Below are 21,853 nucleotides of genomic sequence, written 5' to 3'. Positions count from 1 at the left end.
TATTTACATGATACTGTACTGACCATGATACTGACCATGATACTGACATGATACTGAGTGACATGATAGCCTACATGTCATCAACAAATACAAAACACTTGAAACCGGTTCAAATCCAGAGTAGAAGAGGAAAGTTACATAGTGATGCTTTGACTAAACAACAACTATTGTGAATATGGTAAGCTTAGAAATGTATATCACACACCATATCCTGTAACTTACCAGCAAAAATCATAATCATAATAAAATCACGGGTGAAGCAGTTATTGTCCCCAACCCTAGGTGTTGATGCAGGTGCTGTTCTGCAGGTCGTGCCAGTACTTGAGCAGCTCACTGGGTTGAAACCCGTGGGACGTGATCAGGTTGCTGTACTTGCAGCTGGAGTAGGGCACTGGCCAGCGGTTGAACAGGAACTCTTTGGGCGGCGGTGTGGGCTCGATCCGTAGCTTGGCCAGGCAGATCCCCACGTACACATCCTCCAAATGCAGGCGGAAAATGCTCAGAGAGGCTCGGTAGATTTTCGCCGCCAAGTCTCCGGAGAACACGTAACCCGTCCCGGAGCAGAAGGTGGGGTACTTCTCACCCGGGTACAGCTCCGGGGACATGTACCACTTACTGTTTTTGTCTCGGATCGGCGGTTCTTCGAACATGGTATCTCCCGTGAAGTAGTTTTTCTTGGGATTCAGTTCGGGTCTGAGTAGCTTGTGGATGAGGTAATCGGTGTTGACAAACATGTCACTGTCAGTTTTCATAACATAGCTGGCCTGTGGACAATGCATGGCCACCCAGTTCATCCCCATCAGTGTCTTTATAGTCAGGTTGTTGTAGGTATCCAAGAAGTCCTGCTGAAGGATATCGTGGTGCCTCTGACTCTCGGACTCCAAGTTCATCTGATGTGGGCGCCCCAGCTCGCCTTTATTCGCCCCCAGCAGGAACAGCCGGATGAATCCTAGGCCTGGAGCGAGGCTCTCATTGCCCCACGTCTGTCGTATGGCGTCCCGTGCCTCTACTTGACGAGCCTCTGTAGTTATCAGCAACACCAGGAATGGTTGAGCTTTTCCCTCTGGGCATTTGTTTGCCTCGTTAATGATGTAAGGGTACGGCCCGGGGGACAGCATGCCACTTGGGCCGCCCTCTTCAGCAAGGCCCGGCAACCAGTCGAGATAGACCAGAAAGACCACGACCCCCAGGAGCGAGAGGAGATACAGGAGTATCCGTGTCCTGCACAGCATGGCGTCCAGCGGCTTCGTGGGACCTTTGAGGAAGTCGTGTCGTATATGGTCCCATTTGATCAGACAAGAAAAACACTATTCCATAACTATTCCCTGAGTGAAAGAATCCAGTTTGAAAGAGGGTTTGTCAACAGAAATTTATTTATTTCCACAGACGTGACACCTGCATTGCCAATCCACAGAGTGTAACTTAAATCACCAAACATTGCACTTTATACAGACATTTGACGTAGGACCTTCTCCCAGTTCTCCTTCTTGACCACTCACAAACAGGTTTTTAGAAACAAAAGGCTTCTTGGGCCAGCCTTCTCAATCAGCACAATGGATCACACAATCTGTCTTGGTTTTAACACATAACATTTATCTATCAAACTGCATTTTTACACAAGCTCATATTATGAAATCATTGTTTAACATCTTATTACCTTCAAAATAAGCCCAGAGATATATGTATTCAACCTTGTATGAATGATTTAGACAAAAAGAGATGATTTAAAAGGACTTGACATTTTCCTTAGAAGAAGAAAATTTACATGCAACTAACTGGTTTCTTCCACAACCACATTTCACCAATGTTCATTCTTGTGTACTTACTACAAAATAAGCTTTTACCAAGAAATAATAATAATACAAGAATTCAATTTGAGTCTGCATGACTTTACCAGAGGTTTTTTGGAGAGATGATAGAACAGATGCCTTCACCTTAGCCATCACCTTGCATAAGGACAATAGTATTATAATCAGCCGCTTGGTAACAAAAGACTTGGCCGGGTGACTTGTTTTGGTTCACACTTAAAGCTGGACTCTGCTGTTGCAGAACAAAGACCAGGACCTTCAGGGTGTGACTGATTAAATCAAAATGCAAAAACATACATCAGTACTCAAATCTAGCTTTGTCAGCCTCATCTCAAATCGGTCACAGTCTCACCTGAAAATCCCCATCAATGTCATTAACCAATAATAAATGATATAGTCCTGGATATACCATAGTTGCAAGCAGCTTCTCACAGCATGAAGCGTGGAGGTAATGTGACGGCAGTTCTCTGGGTGCTACCAGAAAATACAAAGCACTGGCAGGATTTCCTTATCGTTTTTGCATGATGAATCTTCATGAGGGAAGAGTTCCAAGGAGAATCAAATCATCCCAATTATCCAATGAGTTAATTGATTTTGCTCCTCCGTTGATTGATTGATGTACTTTATTTAGTAAGACATGAGAACATCAGTACATGGAAGTACAAATTCACAATACAAGGTCTACTAAACTGGGAGACTCATTAAGCACTGAGCTTGTTTAAGATGAGATCCCCATGCACACAAATCATGATGACATATAAGAGACAGACAGATATACACACTACTATACAGAATGTCATACAATCAGCTTACAGGTTACTGGTATGAAGAGTGAAAAAAAATTACAAGAGAAGAAAAAGAAATAGGGGGGGGGGTGTAGGGGGGGGTAGGTTAAAGGAGCTACACCATGAATTTAAAAAAAATATTTGATATTTAATATCATATGGTGTATGTCCCTCAAACCTTTTTCAAAAGGTTTGAGCCTAAATCATCACTCAGATATACTCATCCCAAGTCAATTGTCTCTGGCTTATACAGCACTTTCAGCTGCAATACCAAAACGTCCTCTTGGGCAGGGGGGGGGCTACTGAGCAATTCTGTCTGTTAATACAAAAAAATATTTTAAAAAAATATTAAAAAAAAGAAGAAAAAATGGAAAAATTCTGCATAAAAAGAAGCATCTAAGAAAAATACCAAATTGAAAAAAAAACACTTTGAACATTTTTGAACAATTCCACCAAGTGTTTGAGGTGCCTGTTTCACCCACTTCCGGGGGGCGGAGCCAAAATCCGAGCCCGAAGTATTTGTTCGTAGACCCCCACTTAGGGGGGGTAGAAAAAGTTTCGGAGCGATTCGGGCACTTTTCATTTAACATTGGGTTTGCCATCAATAATGTTTGTGACATCATAAACATTTCCATTCTGAGATCGCCTGTTCAGACACGCCCATTCTGGAAATCCATGAAATGAGAAGGAATGACTGAATTAAAAAAAAAAACATTTTTTTGGGTACAAGAGACACTGGGGACCCCAAAAAATACAAAAAAACAAGAAAAAAGTGATTTTCATGGTGTAGACCCTTTAAGACTTAGACAGGGGCCATTTTCGAATTGCAGCCTCCTGAAAGTGTATCTTTAGGGCAGTTTTGAAAGTGAGTAGGGTTTACACTCCTTTACTCCTTTTGGTAGGGCATTCCACATTTTTGATGAATAGCATGAGAACGAGTTCATTCCCTTTGTTGAGCCAAATCTGGGTTGCACATGATTTGTGGAGCTGCCTCTGGTGTTATGATCGTGGACTTCATTAACATTTCGAAAGTATTTAGACAAATACAGGGGTATCCCAATGTTGTGGTGTATCTTGAAGACCAGGCCCATAGCAAGTTGCTGTACTCTCTGTCCTCAACCCTAAGCCATCCAATCCTAGCAAAATGAGCAGGGGTTAGATGGGTTTTGTGATTGAGGCCAAGAAGTAGCCTTACTAGTTTGTTTTGGGATGTTTGGAGCCTTGTGGTGTTGTGATACCATGAAGTGCATGCATAATCATAATAACCTTGTATGAGGGCCCCTGCAAGAATCTTCAGAGTATTCTTACTGACTAGACGACCAATCCTATTCAAAAAGCGTGTTCTTTGGTTAACCTTTTTGATCACTCTTTCGGCGTTTTTGTTACCGGAGAGGTTTGCCTCCAAGATGGAACCCAGGTAGGTAATTTCCTCCTTTCTTGTGATAACATCATCACCCACTTTGATCGTGAAGCTCTCAGCCTTGCTAAGGTTAGGACTGGACCCAAAGAGGATGGATTCAGTTTTACCCAGGTGTAATGATAGTTTGTTGTCGGAGAGCCAGATGCAGATCTTGTTGAGTTCAGAGCTGAGAGTTTTCTCAACCTGCAGCCTGTTCCTGTCCGAGACCAGCAGAGCCGAGTCATCTGTGAACAGGAACAGTTTGCAGTCGCAAGCTGAAGACATATCGACGCACCTGATTGTGACTGATAGACGCCGATCAATCACGGCTGGACATGATTGATCGGCGTCTATCAGTCACAATCAGGTGCGTGCCATCAACCTGTGATTGACACGCGTCATTGTCAACGTCACTCAGTGCAGGTTCACTACAATAGCCTACCTGTAAAATAGTGGTTCTCAAAGTGGAGTCCAGGAACACCCAGGGGTTAATAAATCGTTGCTGTCGGGCAGAAACCTCTCATCTCCATATTTTTGTATTAATCTTTTCCGTGAATTAACACCATAGGCCTACTTGATCACATGAAGGGGTCTGGTTGTTGAGGGCCTTGTAGGTGGCGGTCAGTATCCTGAAATCTATGATGAATTTATGTACTCAGCCTACCGTACTGGTTCAACCTGCTTTCCAACCCTACAGGCACAAACCACACGCTTCCGAAGAAACTAGCTAAAGCCTATAGAGTCAAGGTGGCAAAACACACTGGAACTTAGTTTCAACCATTTCAGTCATGTAAATCAGTGGTTTTCAAACCTTTTCATGTCAAGGACCCCTAAATTAAAATCTATTTGGCCGCAGACTCCCCATCTGAAAACATTTTGTGCCAAGGACCCCCATACAAGATTTGTGTTGTTAAAATGTTTCAAAATGTTTCACATTTTGTCAAGATTTTTTTTAAATAACTTTTGATGCAACTGTATATTAACAAAAAATAATGTGTGGACCCCCGGGAAGTCCCTCAGAGACCCCTGGGGGTCCCCGGACCCCATTTTGAGAACCACTGATGTGAATAATTAGACTTATCGTATTCCTGGGCTTGTCGATCTGCTGAGGTTTCCACCCGACAGAGATGATATCAAAGTGATCCCAATGCTGTTTTGAACTTCATAACTTAATGATTGTTGCTCATATAACACCGCCATTAGCAAACTCACCTGAGGTACAGTACAGTACAGTAGCCTCATCCACTTGTGAAAAAACATTTGCATGCATAGCCTGCATACCGTATGAACAATATGTACAGTATGCGTGTGTGAGTGTTATTCATGTGTGTAGTATAGTATTACTATACTTATGGGGGCCTAATGTCCCTAAAAGGTCTAGTAGAATTTGATAAGTAGACATGTGAGGACAATTTCCCTGGTCCTCAGAATAGAAATGGTTGTTTTATGGTTATAAAAGAGTTTGATTTAGGCTTGATTTGTACTTGTTTTGCGATGCTGTCACATCACACCCAAAATAGCAGATCTACAAGCTCACAACACATTGTGCTCTGCAAGTTTGGGTCCACGACACTGGCGTGTAATTACACTCAGGCTTTAGGGCATTGCTGATCAAAGTGGGGACCAAGAATGTGTTAATATAGCGTCACTATCATTTCAACCACTTTAACCATATTTTACACTTTGACTATTCAAACATGGCAGATATACAAGCTTGTAGATCTGCTATTTTTTGAAAGTTCATGACAATTTGTGCAAATCTTTGAATATAGGCCTATATATATATTGATTTATTTTGCTTCTGGAGGTCCCTGGCACCAAATTATTTTGAGAGGGTGGTCCGCAGCCAAATACATCCTTGACATGAAAAGGTCAAGGACCCCCACTGCTTTAGGGTTAGTGTTAAAAATAGCAAAAAATTGGTATGAATCAAATTAGTTAATGTACGTAGGCTAAGGCAAGTTACTTTATACCACTGATGGTTCATCAGGGCCTTGTACTGTTTCTTCTTTTATTTTCCAAATGTCATACTTTTAATGTCCCAACTTTCTCACAGAATACAATCTTAAAGTGGAAAAAGCTTAAGCTAATGTGCCTGCTTTTGAGGACCAATCCTGACATAGCCTATATCTATCAACTAACCCGCTGACCTACCAAAAAAAAGACAAAAGCTGACAAAACAAAAAGGAAACTCCCCAGGTACGCAAACAATACAATTGTTTGCAACCGTCTTGTTTGCAAACGGACATCCTGTTTGAAGAACTGCTACCTTCCACCATATCCTGCACGTTTAGTAAGTCACATATATCTTAATAAGATAATAAGATAATAAGCTTAATAAAGCAAGAACATGAGTGCATCACTATGTATGTGTACTAATTACTCAGGCCATGCATGTTATGAACGATGCAAAATGCCTTTTCAGGTCTGGATACCAATTTTATCCAATCAGGAGAGAGAACTTGGATGAACAAGTGAAGTTAGAAGTGATGACAAGAATTGATCAGACAAAATTGGAATTGGAACAAAATCAAATTGAAACTGATTAATGGGCACTTTTCTCCTGATTAGCTGCAACCCACACAAATATATTTTCGGTTTATTAAAGAGCTGGAAAGACACCGCTGTTTTTTCAACAATCACTCTTTAGCAATGACTATCACAACTTTAACTTTTCAACCAAAAAGTTGAACCCCCAAAAATATCACACTATTAACAGAAAAAAAAAACTCATTCATTGTCATACGGTGTCATGCATCAAAAATAGCCAACCTACAAGCTCACAATGCATTGGTAGCATTGTGAGTGTGCATCTCCGACTAAATGTTGTACCTCCAAGAGCAAAAATGAAACGTATGGTATTTCTATAGAGAAGCCACTAGGGGGTGATGTGCACCCAAGTAAATCCTTTCAAATGCAGGGTTTACCAAACCTTACCCAAAGTTATAAAAGTACACAAATTAGGGCCAATCTACAAGCGCATGTGTAGTCTTGTGTGAGATCTAATATTTAAACATAGATTTTTTTTTACATTTATATCTTTTGAAATGACCATCTAGGGAACAAACTTGCGACCCAAAATTTGGGAAACACGATACAGGGTAGTTGTGCATCTTTCCACTAGGTCTAATACCTTTGCAGTGCATAACCACGCTTACATCATAAGCTGGGATAACACATCAAAATGGTGCTTTGTGGAATTAAGGTATGAGTTTATAGGGCCTCACGTTAACCAAAGGGAACCCAGGAGATGTATAAGGCAAAGACTTAGTGCAGCAGCTCGCCACTGCAATTAAAAGAAACAAGACTTGAGACTTCCAACCGCTATTTGGTTTTTATTAAGACAGCCATACAATTCTGGGAGGTGTACATCTGAATAGAAGGGGAGATAGCAATATACTCTTGATGGGGGGGGGGGGGGGGGTAAAACCACATCAGAAAAACAGGGGCAAACCAGCAAGTAAACTCTTTGAGAAAGCAAGTGGGATAAAAGAAAATCATGGTACATTTAAATGAACACATTCATTATAAAAGAAAAGCAAAGTGAATACAGTTATTACAATGACAAGTGCCTCTAGCAGACTCACGATACAATCGCACATATGTTAGCATAACATAATTTGCAGACTTTATACAGCACTTATACTTTTTAGTCCACAAGTAAATGACCAAACGGTGAAGAACATCTAATACACGCATCATGACTGAACGCTGAAAGAAATGCCCGATGAGGACCTTATGAACGTCTACAGACCCCATGGCTTTGTAGCTCCAACCAAGACGATTTGTCACGGAGGTTAGAATCTACAACTGTCCGAGAGGGACCAGCATTTGAGTCACCTCAATTTTTTTTTAACACATACCGGAAAATTCTGAACCAAGATTTTAGCATTTGAGAAGAGACATTTTTTTCTCCTCTCTCCCCCCCTCGTATAATATAAGCACAATGCAAAGTGAACGATCGCTATCAAAAAAATATATATCTCGAAATATCTCTCAAATCAGGTCGGCCACATTCATGGGCATCTCCTCCACGGTCGTATTGTAAAACGTCTCGATGTCCCGAAGAATCCTCTTGTCCTCCTCGGTGACAAAGTTGATAGCAACTCCTTTTCTGCCAAATCGGCCACCACGGCCGATTCTAAAGAAAGAAAAAAAAAAAAAAAAGTTATTAACCACTTACTCCAAACAAACCAAAAAGTTTACATTTTGAAATATTTTTCAATTATGACATGCCCAAAATAGGGATGCCAGGGTTAAATTGCTTAAATCTGCAATCCATTAAGAATTGATATCGTTAATACGATATCGTTGCTGTCGGGTAGAAACCTCATATGTCCAAAACTCAAACAAATTCAGCATTCAAAAATGGCAAAAGTAGCAGAACAAGCTCAGAACGCATTTCAACTTTTGGATCTGCTACTTTTGATGCTTTTGTGTGATGCTATAGTATGATCAAGTAGGGCATTAATTTATCAAAACTCAAAAGTTAGAATATGGAGAGAAGGTTTCTGCCCGACAGCAACACTATAACAACTATGGTGGATGTAGTTGGTCTCCCCATTCTTCTGAGACATTTTGATTTTATGGTTAGGTAGCACCACTACTGGTTGACAAGTGGTATTGCATGAGGGTCAAATAACAATTTATCCACTGCCGAAATGGCCTTTCTGTCAAATCCTGGGTAGGCCGTTAAGATTATGGATGGCAGCAGCTTTCAAGATTGGATATTCAAGATCAATATACTGTGCAATACTTGCTGTCTGGCAGAACCTCGGTCTCCATACTTTGATCATAAATACGCCCTATTGGATCATACGACATCAAAGTAGCAGATCCACAAGCTTGAAACGCAATGTGTTTAGAGCTTGTAGATCTTCTGCTTTTGACATTTTTGAATTCTGAAAATTAACAGTTTTGGACATGGAGGTTTCCACCCGAGAGACGCATATATATATATATATATATATATATATACATACATACATACACATACATACATATATATATACACACACACACACTAGTCGACACATAACTCACCTATGAATATAATTCTCTCTGTTTGTAGGCAAGTCATAGTTTATGACCAGAGAAACCTGCTGCACGTCAATCCCACGAGCCTGAATGGGACGGGGACAAAAAAAAAGAAAAGGCATGAAGTTTAATACCGAGCACTGACTGAAAATGTCCTTTATGTCACCCGAGAATACAAAAAACGATTTCTAGAAACCCAAAAATTTACAACTTATAATACAACTTGAACTTTAAGTTCACTCCCCCAGACAAAAGCCATGTTCGACCTGTGACAGTCGTGCAAAGGAGCAGAAAGTCTGTCGGGTTAATATGTCTAAAACTGCTACTTTTCAAGATTACGTGAGCAAACATGTGATCAGCAAAAAGAAAGTTTATCAGCACTGCAAAATCAGTCCCGAAAGATGGTATGCCATCATTTCACATGTTCGTCTAACAATGGCTATAAGGGAGAAAACCAGAGGTGTGCATAGCATCTGGTACTTTGTATTACAGTGATCATACAGTCTGTCGGGTGGAAACCTCACATCTCCAAAACTTGTAAAGGCGGTTACACACCGGCGAATATACGCAAAATTCGGACTCGTTCCGAATAATTAAAATGCGCTTTTTCGCTCCATGTAAGCTCGCATTGACTTAATAAGGTTTTTTTTTTTTTTAAACGTATTATTCGCATGAAAAAAAATCGTCCCGTGTGTAAGGACCTTTACTCTTCAAATAAAAAAATAGCATAAGTAGCATATCTATAAGCTCAAAACGCAGCAAAAAGCTTGTTGATCTGCTACTTTTGAGTGACGCTGTAGTATGATCAAGTAGGGCGTTAATTTACGAAGAGAAAAAAAACGGAATATGGAGATAGAGGTTTTCTGCCCGACAGAAAAGGCTTTATACAGCTGAATGATTATTTGATACCGGAACATCCCCACCAAATACTAACCAGAAGGTCGGTGGTGATCAACACTCTGCTAGAACCAGATCGGAACTCTCTCATAATCACGTCACGCTCTTTTTGGTCCATATCACCGTGCTGGGGGGGGGGGGGGGGGGTAACACAACAACTTCAGAGTGGGAATAATATGAGGCATTTGCCAAGAATAGCTGATCTACAAACTCGCAGAACAGCTGTTTTTGGATAACAAGATTTAGTGTAGAAATGATTAATTCATAATTAATAAATAGACAGCAAGTCAGGGATTCCCTGTGTCAAGAAGAGCAGAAGATGTGATCAGCAATAATAAAGCTGTCAGCATTGCTATAGCTCAGCCGAAAGATGGTAAATGAACATCATGTCACATCACACGCTTCCTTGACAAGTTATGTGTAACCTTCTATTCCTGCAATCCATTTAGGCTTCATTTTATTAGGTTGTAGTGAGAGATCAAGTGGTACCAGAGCTGAGACGGTGAAGTCCCTGCCGTGCATCTTCTCAGTCAACCAGTCTACTTTTCTCCTGGTGTTGAGGAAGATCACAGCCTGGGTGATGGTCAGAGTTTCATAAAGGTCACACAGCGTGTCCAGTTTCCACTCCTGGAGAAAGAAAAGACAAAACCACACATGCGTTTTCGTTTAAGGACATTCTGCATGACAAAAAAAAAAGTAGACAAAGACTGCAATAGTCTTGATGGAAGGCATCATGGAAGACAGGATTCCATGTCTCTGGGGTGAACTTGAAGCATATGTTAATAATACAGAGAGTAAAGGACTGCTTTGGTGTGTCACTACACGCACTAAAAATAAAATGCAGCACTAGCGGAATCCTACAATAAGTCATGATGATGTCAAAGAAGCGATTAGCTTGTATATTGTAGGATATGCTGCCCTATGTTCTGGTCATTAAACGGTCATCAGTACAAAATAGGTCAACTTCTCCATTATCTAGAGTAGGCAATTATTTTCTTTAATAACTTATTTTCTCACAATTTAGTCCTCCCCACCATTCAACGCGGCTACAGAGAACCCGTAGAATGAAATGTAACACAGGATCTTGAGACGAAGGACACTGGACATTAAGAAAGAGGTCCCTCCTGGTCTCATTTCCGACACAGTGTCTTATGATCTGCCTTCTTTGGTGGACCCATGCTTACACGGCCGCACAAGCTGAGCCCTAAGGCTCGGCTAATGCAGTTTCAGCAGGGTTCTTTAGAAAGAAGGGGCGCTAGATTTGTGGTGCTACAACAGCAGAGTTGTCAATCTAATAGAATGGGCAGTTTGCTAGAATGAGAAGTTTGTTTAATAGAAAGAGCAGAGTTTGGCTCTACCTTGCAGAATTGTCAACAAGCTAGTCCCAGAAATGTGAGCATGCAGACAGAGCAGCATGTCTTGATAAGCGCTGCACCCACCTCACGCTCCACGTTTATGTAAAACTGCTTGATACCCTCCAGGGTAAGCTCCTCCTTCTTAACCAGGATGCGAATGGGTTCTCGCATGAACTTTTTGGTCACCTCCAGCACGTCTGCCGGCATGGTGGCAGAGAGCAGGACCACCTGAGGGGAGAAAGAGGAAACCATGAGACCCCTGAGGAAGCCATTATGACATTTGTTCGCTGTCGGACAGAAACTTCTTAATCTCCATATTTTATTTTTACTTATTTTTTTCTTAAATTAATGCCCTACTTGATCATACTACAGCATCACACAAAAGTATCCAAAGTAGATACGCAAGCTCGAAACGGCGCATTTTGAGCTTGTAGATCTGCTACTTTTGAATTTGAATCCTGAAAAGTAAGTTTTGGACATATGATGTTTCCACCCAAAGATATAAACACGCATCATACTTCAAGTGGTATATCGAAATAAGAACTGTGGCAATGGGCCTCGAGACGGAGGCCACCGAACATTAAGAAAGAGGTTCGACCTCATCTCATTTGCGGCACATTGCCTGATAATCTCCTTCTCCTGGCATACTCTGCTGGCATTATTGTATGAAACAAGAAAACCTGGATCAAACAATTTTAGCAGAGTTCTTTTAAAGCAGAAGTGGATTTTAAAAACACTGAAAAACATTTCACCTTCCAAAAGATTAAATCCTTCCCATCGGGGAGAAAAAATGCTTACTTGAATGTTTGTGCTCAACTTCTGGAAGATTTCGTAGATCTGATCTTTGAACCCTCTGCTCAACATCTCGTCAGCTTCATCCAGAACAAACATCTTGATAAACTTCGGGGCTAAAATTAAGTCATATGTCATCGAGTGTCACAGACCACCACATATACACACACGATAGATCCAAAGCACAAAAGCCTGCTCACTACGGCTGTAACTATAAATGATTTTCTTAGCAGATGATGTGATCAGCAATAATAAAGCGATCAGCATTGCTATAGCTCAGCCGAAAGATGGTATGTATGTGACATCATGTCACATCACCTGCTTCCTTGACAAGTTGGTGTCACTTTCTGTTATGGAATCCATTTAGGCTTAATCCGATATAACTTTATAATGCATCTACATTTTATAAAACGAATCGATTAACCACTTGAGCTTTATTTTATAGTTCCACAATGGCGTCGACAAATAGTGAAAAGAGCCGTCTACAGGCCAATAGAGCTTGTAGATCGGGACTGATCATTTCATACATTTCTTATTAAATCGATCAGTTGAATCAACTGTTGCAGCCCTACATACAGTACTTACACAGGTATCGCCTGTTGAGCATGTCAAACACGCGCCCCGGGGTGCCCACCACTATGTGAGGCGCCTCCGCTTGGAGCTTCTGCATCTCATTACGGACGTTGGTCCCCCCGATGCAGGCATGGCAGGCTGCCCCCATGTAGTCACCCAGAGCCAGGATGACTTTCTGGATCTAAAAGGGCGGAGGAGGTGAAAACCACAACGTGTCATGAAGACATGGCAGAGGTTAAGACTGTATCAATCCCAACACTCATGCATAGCAGATAAATCAGTGGTTCTCAAACTAAACCAAATTTTGCAGCGGACCCCCATTTGAAAATGTTTGTCCAAGGACCTCCAGAACCAGAAGAGAACATTTGTTGGGGAAAGAAATTATTCATTGTCAATATATTTTTTTAAATGGCAATGTACAAGCATTTTTGTACAAGCATTAACACATTTTGCTGTGGAACCCCCTCAAGGACCTCCAGACCCCATTTTGAGAACCACTGAGATAAATGACGTAAGGGTTGTGAGTGATCAGTGAAAATTGTATAAAACTCTCCATTGCAGGGTCAGTCCCGAAAGATGGTATGCCATCATGTCACTCAGTTTTGCACAGAATAGAAATCATGAAATCAAAGCATTAATAAAAAGAACATTTGGTATTGAATAAAGCCAGTTCACCTTTCAGACCAATGCAGTCATGGACAGGGACTACACCAATCCTATGAGGGTCAATCACTGTTCTTTAGACGTTTTTTTGTTTTTACAGATAGAAGTGGAAATAGTACCTTTTTGTATTTGAGCCACTGTCCCAATATGCCGCCTTGGTCTGAGACACAGTTAAGTTTAAGGTTGACCACAGGAACAGCATACCTGCTGAGCCAGTTCTCTGGTGGGGGCCAGAACCAGAGCTTGCGTCTCCTTCTGCTCTATATCCAGCTGCTGCAAGATAGAGATGGCAAAAGTGGCCGTCTTACCAGTGCCAGACTGGGCCTGGGCAATGACATCATAACCTGGTGGAGAGTAGAGATTGGGATCAAAACGGGAGCTCGTCCAACTCAGTTTTTGGGGGCCAGGCTAATCGATTAAACACAACATTGGCATCCATGCAGCTTGACAAGAGGCTTTCAAAGCTAGCTCAGCATATCACAAGAGGTCCCGGACCCCCGTTGAAGACTAGAGTTGTTCCAATACCAGTATCGGAAAAGCTGCAGACTACCTAAAATGGCGAGTATGCCGGTCTATGCCAAGACAACGTAACTTGTAGCTGCACTTCTAATTAATGACATTTTTGTATTCCTAGCTCAGTGGTTCTCCGTTTACATTTCAAGGACCCCCATAACTCAAGAGTACAAATGTAACTATAGGGTCCATTTGGAACCCCCTCAAGGAACCCTGAGTCCCTGGACCCCACTTTGAGAACCAATGTTCTAGACGACACACTGGTATCGGATTGGAACTCTGTATCGACTGATGCGCAAGTTATGGCTATTAGTATTGGAATCGGGAAGGAAAGAAAGGGTATCCAGCTCTATTGAAGACCTCTGACAAAAGGCATTTTTTACCCACTATATTACTGATCGTCACACCAGAACAATTGGATTTCAGTTGACGTTTGGTTACATTTCCCTTTAACACCTTTACCGCCGGGCCCGTAGTTCTACGGGCCGTTAAATCCAACGGTTAAGCGCCGAGCCCGTAGTCCTACGGGCTGCGGTCTTTTCGCGCATGCGCGGTCCGGGTGCACTTTCGGAATTTTTTTGATCCACTTCCGTTTCCGGTTTGATGACAGGAAATAGAATTATTTGGGATCCGGTTTCGACGATCACGCCCGCTCCCATTCTACAGACGAAACTGAAACTCAATTCTCTTCCTGTAGTTTTTTCTCCTCGCATTTCACTGTTTAACGTAATCCGCTCTAACTCAAACATGGATGCCCCGTTTGACACGTGGTTTTCACTGGGAGATACAGGGAGATCTCGCAGATGTAAACAGACCGTTCACGGCTCAATCTTAAGGATTTTAACAAGATCTATGGCGACATGAAAAAAACAAAAAAACAACAAAAACACCTTGGCACTGGTGAGTACATTATGAGATTAACCTCTGGCGGTGGATGTGTTAACAGTTACTGCTCGTGTGCCAAAGGTCGGCTTCATTTTCCCAAAATAAATACAAAAACACAGATCCCTATCACGTGAGCGAACATGTGATCAGCAAAAAGAAAGTTTATCAGCACTGCAAAATCAGTCCCGAAAGATGGTATGCCATCATTTCACATGTGCTCAGTCTACGCCAAGCATGCTCAGCATGTGTGCCAGAGAAAGAACCCTACCAACCACCCCCGGTGCAGCAACTGCACAGGGAAATGTTACTTTCCTCACCTTTGATGCAAGGAATGATTGCCCTCTGCTGAATGGCGGATGGCTTTTCAAAACCATATGCGTAGATTCCCCTCAGAAGGGTTTCTTTCAGGGCCATGTCATCAAAGTTATCTGTAATCTCGGTCCAGTTGCTCTGCAAGAGAGACGGGCACTAGTGAGTAACCAGATGTGTACAGTGGTAGTTCCCAAACATTTTTAAGTCAAGGACCCCTAAATTGATAACACATTTGGCAACAGACCAGTCGTCCCCCAACTAAATACAAGAACACATCCCTATCATGTGAGCGAACATGTGATCAGCAAAAAGAAATTTTATCAGCACTGCAAAATCAGTCCCGAAAGATGGTATGCCATCATTTCACATGTGTCTCTAAAGTGCCCAATGGCTATAAGGGAGAAAACCAGTGGTGTGCACAGCATCTGGTGCTTTGGATTACAGTGATCATATAGTCTGGAAAACTCATCTCCAAAACTGTTACTCTTCAAATTCAAAAATAGCAGTAGTATGATCATGTAGCGCATTAATTTACAAAAAAAACACAAAAAGTTATAACATGGAGATATGTTGTCTGCCCAACAGCAACAACATGTATGGGCAAAACAGTTATTCAAATACTACTATCTTAATAAAAATCATAATCACCTCGATGACACCATCAGGCTCCATCCCCTCTGGCCCCCCATGGTCCCCATGGTCTCTCTCTCTTGAGCTAGGAAAGAAAGAAAGGCAAGCTTGTCAACATGGAAACTGCCTTAGTTTTTCTACCTGAAAAAATATGAAAAACAAATACGTTGACTAATCACTCAGGGGGGATTCCATGTGTCAAGAAGAGCAGATGATGTGATCAGTAATATTAAAGCTGTCAGCATTGCTATAGCTCAGCCGAAAGATGGTATAAAGATCATCATGTCACATCACATGCTTCCTTGATAAGTTTAAAAACTAGAGTCACGTACCATTCCGCATCCATGTAGCATTAATTTACAGGGAGGAAATACATTTAAGGTTTTTTTTTTTGGCTGCGCCCCAGACATGGATGGTCTCCTGTTTTTAGAGGGGCCACACGTGTCAAATAAATTCCACACACAGTGACACAGCCAAGCTTTAGCGACTACCCTTAAGAATGTTATGCAACCACGGCATGGGTCTTAATTCAACCCTCCTGCTTTGATCAGATCATACGGACAATTAGCCGTTATTAAAACGGCATCATCTTTCCAGACTGGAATGATCTCAACATGGAGAGCAGACAACGTTGCCATGTCGGCGTATTATAAGCGACTTTGGGCTTGTTTTTCTGTAAACTTGATTGTAAATATTGGTGTAACGGACCCGTAGTAGTGTTTTTCAAGGCATTTTATTGTTGAAGGTTTCCTGCCCAATTGTCAGGTCCTCGACTTATTTTGAGTCTATAAATGTGTTGTGCCTGCCAGGCAGGGACCCCTGTACCAGATTTGTGTTAAATGTTTAATAAAATCAAAAGATTTTTGAAAACAGTTCTACAAAATGTGGCTTTATTTTGGCCTCGGTTTTCACAAACCAGGTTGATCATTTCAATCGCAGAATCTGGCAACACTGCATGGAGATCTGCAGCAAAAAGGCAGCCAACATGTCCGACCACCAGAGAAAAAACCACTCCAGGCCGCAAACAGATGCAAGCCTTAACCAAGGACCTGCTGCAGGGCCTTGGGACGTGCATTACATCCTGCAGGGCCTTTTAAAACAGACACAGAACAGACATCAGCGGATACAACAGGATTTAAAAACGAATACATAAGTGCCACATGATCAAATTGGCTGGTTAAAGCTGGTTAAAGCTTTTAACGGTTCGTTTCGGGTCAGTTTTAATCACAGGGTAACCTCGCGTCACCAGTCTTTCCACCTAATCACAGGGTATGCTAGCTAGCCCGCAGCGTGGCTAACGTAAAAAAAAAAAAAAAGCTAATGAAGAGCAGATCTACAAGATCTTGTAGATCTGCTCTTCTCACTAGCCTCCCCACACCAGCGGCCAGCCACGGGCCTTCGTTTCCTGGCTTTGGAGTAACACCTAAAAACGCGCCCAAAACCGATCAAACAACGCGCGATACGAGTCCGTAAATACGCACCAGAACGTTTTAGGCGTCATAAGGTGTTAATTACGTAAAGTACATTGATTAAATTGACTTTATATCACTTGTTTACCTGTTGAAATCAGCAGAATCGCTAGACATGATCCGTTCCCACCTTCGACATGCGACTAAAAAGATGGTTGACGACGAGCCGTGTGCATTTATGATGATGAGACCGCCCAGCACTACTTTCTTACACACACACACTGGATCAATGCTCTCTGCAGTGGTGGGAAAAGTATTCACATGTTTTTACTTAAGTAAAAGTATCAATTCTGCAATGTAGAACTCTCTGTTACACTTTACTTGAGTTAAAGTGCAAAAGTATTGGTATCAAAATGTACTTAAAGTACCCAAAGTAAAAGTACTCATTATGCAGAATGTCCCATTTCACAAGTGTTCAAAATGTATTAAAAAATAATGTTAAAAATGCGTGCGGACTACTTTCTTTGGCGGAATGATATTGCAGCATGCCCAGTGGGTGATAAGGCCCCTACGGAGACTCGGACGGGTCAGACCCCAGACCAGAAGAACTACATTTACCTACACACTTTGGGGGTAAATGTAGTTCTAGAAACATTCCATCACTTGCCCCCAAATTCCAACAAGGTGCAACAGTATTAGAAGTTAAATTATTATTGTAATGTCATTAAAGATGCAATTTATTCACAAAGAATGCAGTAGCATAATCTGTTTATTGAAGACAGTGGTTCCCAACTTGGGGGCAGGGGGGGCTCCAGCTAGATGATTTATAGTTAAACTTCACCATTAATATGAATACATAGAGAACGTACACGAATGGCTATTTACATTTCAAGGTTAATTCACTGTTATGTAGCATAGACAGTAAAGGACAAAAATAACATTTTCAGATGGGGGTCTGTGGCCAAATATGGTCCTTGACATGAAAAAGTTTGAGAACCACTAATTTAGGCTATGCAGCCTATGACGTATAACAGTTGTGCATGTCTTCTAAATAGCTGTTAAATGTTGTTTGATGTCCTAATTCATGAGTCTTCAACAGGGGGTCCGTGACCCCTCGGGCCGGAGGTCCTCAGAGTTACTACAGTGGGGCCGCCAAATCCAAGTGTGATTTTCACATTAACCACTTCAACTGGTGGTGAGCTTGCAGATCGGCTATTTTCTGTGAAGAGGTTTGGTGTAGACTGTAGAGGGACAAAAGAGCAGACCAGTCACCAAGTAGAGCCTAAGGTCAAGTTTACTAATTATTATTGAGGGTTTAAGTGGTTAAATGTCTGAAAATACACATTAACATGAATATATAACATTTTAGCAGGAAAGATGATGTGCAAACAAACATTAATTGACACTGACGATAACTGTCAAACAAGTCTTTACGATATTTAACTTCATTATTGCTGTTTTTTTCTATGGACTGTGTTTTTAAAAGTGCTAAAACAAAATAAACGTTATTATTCTCATAATAATACGCATGGTAGTGAATGTATAGCAGAACCATATATGCTTATTGCTGACAGTTATTTCACTAATATATACATCTTTTTGGAACACGGCTTTTTGGCGTCTCCACAACACTGATGAGCAGAGAACACGCGGTCATAATGCGCATGAGCGGAAAAAAGAGAAGAGTGATTTGCTTTGCTTTGGTAGTTCTGATGAGCGTCAGTTACTCACCAATCTACTTCCGGTTTATTTTTTACAATAAAAGCATATTTATGTAGGCTACATGCAATTTGAATTCTGTATAGGCCTACTCTATATTCTGTAACTGGCTGCAACATACATTATCCTAAGTAAGTAGCTATTCCAGGGAAGGTGGAACACCAAATTTGAATTGTGTATGCTAGTCCATGGTTACTATCTATCTATAACATCTGTCAAACTACTTCAAAAGAGTGAGAACACCAGAGGGAGCTCCACTGACCTCATTCCCCCCAGATTCGGCACAAACATGGGGATGAATTCATACTACTATTATGCCACCAAAATGTGGAATGCCCTACCACCATCCATCAAAAAGTGTGACCCCCTACCCTCCTTCAAAACCGCCATAATACATGAGCATGTGTCTATGCACAGCCATATTGGAAAGAAATTGGGCCTCTTCCTTACTTCCTTCACAGGTGTTACCAATGATTCTAATGAAGGCACTGTTCCATTTAGTGTAGCACAGTGGTTCTCAAACCTTTTAATTTCAAGGACCCCATAACTCTGAGAATGGAACCAAATGGACCCGTACACTCTCAGAGTTACACACCCGTAAGGTGCCATTTGGAACCCCCCTCAAGGAACCATGAGGGTCCCTGGACCACACTTTGAAACCCACTGGTGTACCAGAGTGTTTCCAGTGAGCCAACATGCACAATATCAGCACAATGACTCTGTTTGACCAGAATGGAACAGAGCCTTCATTAGTATCATTGGTAACACCTGATAAGGAAGTAAGAAGAGACCCAATTTCTTTCCAATATGGCTGCTGTGCATAGAGCCCATTTGTAACTGGACCTAGACAAGTCTTATAGCTAGCCAAAAGAAATGACCCCCCACTGTTTTTCTGTAAATATACTTTCATTGTTCCTAGTATTGATGAGTTCTTGTATAGTATTGTATGTCTTTATTTGATTAATTTAATACATAGGACCACGATGGAAACATAGCCCTCATGGCTTTTTGTGTTATTCTTTTAGCATGATTGATTTGATTGATTGATGTAGTTTATTTAGTAAGACATGAGAATAGTACATGACAGTACATAACAGTACATGGAAGTACAAATTCACAATACAAGGTCTACTAAACTGGAACTCTCATTAAGCACGCAGCTTGTTTAAGATGAGAACCCCATGCACACAAATCATGATGACATAGGCCTATAAGAGGCAGACAGATATACACACTACTATACAGAATGTCATACAATCAGCTTTCAGGTTACTGGTATGAAGAGAGAAAAAAAAAAAATATATATACAAAAGAGGAAAATGAAGGAGGGGGGGGGGGTGGGGGGGGGTAGGTTAAGACTTAGACAGGGGCCATTTTCGAATTGCAGCCTCCTGAAGGTGTATCTTTAGGGCAGTTTTGAAAGTGAGTAGGGTTTTACACTCCTTTACTCCTTTTGGTAGGGCATTCCACATTTTTGATGAATAGCATGAGAACGAGTTCATTCCCTTAGTTTGTATAACTGTACCTCTGTACTTTATGCAAACTGTAAAGTATTCAATCAATCAAACCATGTCCTTATGTATTGATGCTGCTTTTTCCACACACACCTATCAGGTTATTAGAAATGTCTAGACTTTATTACTCATTACCACTTAGTAGCTACCTACTTGCATTATAACTTTTATTACCCTACTTGCCTACATGGTAGTGTATGTTGTGAAAGTACAGCCTAGTGGAGTCTCTACAGTGTAGAGTCTACACCAATATTTCACTGCACATGGAGCATGTCATGAATACAACCTCTTCTCTTCTTGAATCCTGAACCAACCATAGACTTGAAGAAGTGACATTAGTCAGTCATTATGGTTAGTCAGTGCTATCTGGTGTAAAGTAGGCCTACATTTATTTATTATTATTATTATAATAAAAATAATCAAACCTGTATCTTCAATGCCCCTGTGTGTGTGTGTGTGTGTGTGTGTGTGTGTGTGTGTGTGTGTGTGTGTGTGTGTGTGTGTGTGTGTGTGTGTGTGTGTGCGTGTGCGTGTGTGTTATTATTACATATTATTACACTTGTAGAATGGCATAGGATTTGTGAGCTGTATATCGGCTGACATCGCTGCATGAGTATAGAATAGCTAAATCTCCACTCCAACCACTGAACCTAAAGTCTTTTTATTTTTTTAATTGATTATTTTCAGGCCCAATCAAGGCATCTGCCATTTACAGGCAGTGGTGTAAAGTAGCTAAGTACACTTACTTAAGTACTGTACTTAAAGGGGTAGTTCACCCCCAAAATAACTTTTTTTCTATTGATTACTCACCCCATGGAGCCTTGAATTCATGGATATTTTTTGGTTTTTGTCGCATTCCTTCCTTTATTATTTGATTATAATAAATTTGTCCCCATTGATTCCGGTAGGAGACACAAATGCATTTGTGTCTCCTACCGGAATCAATGGGGACAAATTTATTATAATCAAATTATTGGCTTAGGAATGTGACAAAAACTAAAAAATATCTATGAATTCAAGGCTCCATGGGGTGAGTAATCAATAGAAAAAAAGTTATTTTGGGGGTGAACTACCCCTTTAAGTACAATTGTGAGGTATTTTTTACTTAAGTGGAGTATTTCCAATTTTCAATACTTTTACTTCTACTCCACTACATCTCTGAGAAAAATATTGTATTTTTTACTCCACCACAATTATTTGAAAACTTTAGTTACCAGATACTTAGATTTTGTTATTATGTTGTTTTGTTATAGATACTATTATTATTACAAAACACACTATAACCACTTCAGCCGTATACATATTTCGGCCATTTTAAAATAGCAGATCTACAAGCTGACAATTTGTACTTTAAGTATATTTTGATACCGATACTTTTGTACTTTTACTCAAGTGCATTTTGAATACGGGACTTCCACTCGTAACAGAGTATTATGTACATTGCAGCATTGATACTTTTACTTGAGTAAAACATGTGAGTACTTCTTCCATCACTGTTTACAGGTGTATTTAGTATATTTAAGTTGATACATTTTGTCATGACTTACTGAACTTTTATTGTG

The 21,853-nt window shown here is 40.9% G+C and overlaps 2 protein-coding genes across 2 annotated transcripts; both read right to left on the bottom strand.

Annotated features, from left to right (window-relative positions):
• Positions 1–278: 278 nt before the first annotated feature.
• On the bottom strand, positions 279–1,232 carry LOC308093577 (beta-1,3-galactosyltransferase 2-like; the record flags this gene model as incomplete). The annotated part of the gene is made up of 1 exon (XM_080439909.1): positions 279–1,232. The coding sequence occupies one exon, from the start codon at positions 1,230–1,232 to the stop codon at positions 279–281; it is 954 nt and encodes a 317-aa protein (XP_080296035.1).
• A 6,079-nt stretch (positions 1,233–7,311) lies between these two features.
• Positions 7,312–17,278, bottom strand: eif4a2 (eukaryotic translation initiation factor 4A2). The gene is made up of 11 exons (XM_080439254.1): positions 17,207–17,278; positions 15,668–15,734; positions 15,025–15,157; positions 13,514–13,653; positions 12,659–12,827; positions 12,080–12,189; positions 11,366–11,509; positions 10,416–10,553; positions 9,964–10,053; positions 9,036–9,115; positions 7,312–8,133 (listed from the first exon to the last, which is right to left on the bottom strand). The coding sequence occupies exons 1-11, from the start codon at positions 17,233–17,235 to the stop codon at positions 7,989–7,991; spliced, it is 1,245 nt and encodes a 414-aa protein (XP_080295380.1). The 5' UTR covers positions 17,236–17,278; the 3' UTR covers positions 7,312–7,988.
• Between the last annotated feature and the right edge of the window lie 4,575 nt (positions 17,279–21,853).

Source organism: Gymnoscopelus braueri (assembly GCF_963280865.1).
Source record: "Gymnoscopelus braueri genome assembly, chromosome: 10".
NCBI classification, from domain to species: Eukaryota; Metazoa; Chordata; class Actinopteri; order Myctophiformes; family Myctophidae; genus Gymnoscopelus; species Gymnoscopelus braueri.
Note: the sequence above shows the minus strand (reverse complement) of the source record. Positions and strands in the feature narration are given on the sequence as shown.

What these genes read in the sequence shown, in the direction of transcription:
- eif4a2 (XM_080439254.1), bottom strand. Translation starts at nt 17,235, where the DNA reads ATGTCTAGCGATTCTGCTGATTTCAACAG. An exon ending in AATCATTCCTTGCATCAAAG is followed by an intron (nt 13,654 to 15,024) that starts GTGAGGAAAGTA and finishes ACTCTCCACCAG; the next exon opens with GTTATGATGTCATTGCCCAG. An exon ending in AGTTGAGCACAAACATTCAA is followed by an intron (nt 11,510 to 12,079) that starts GTAAGCATTTTT and finishes TTCTCCCCTCAG; the next exon opens with GTGGTCCTGCTCTCTGCCAC.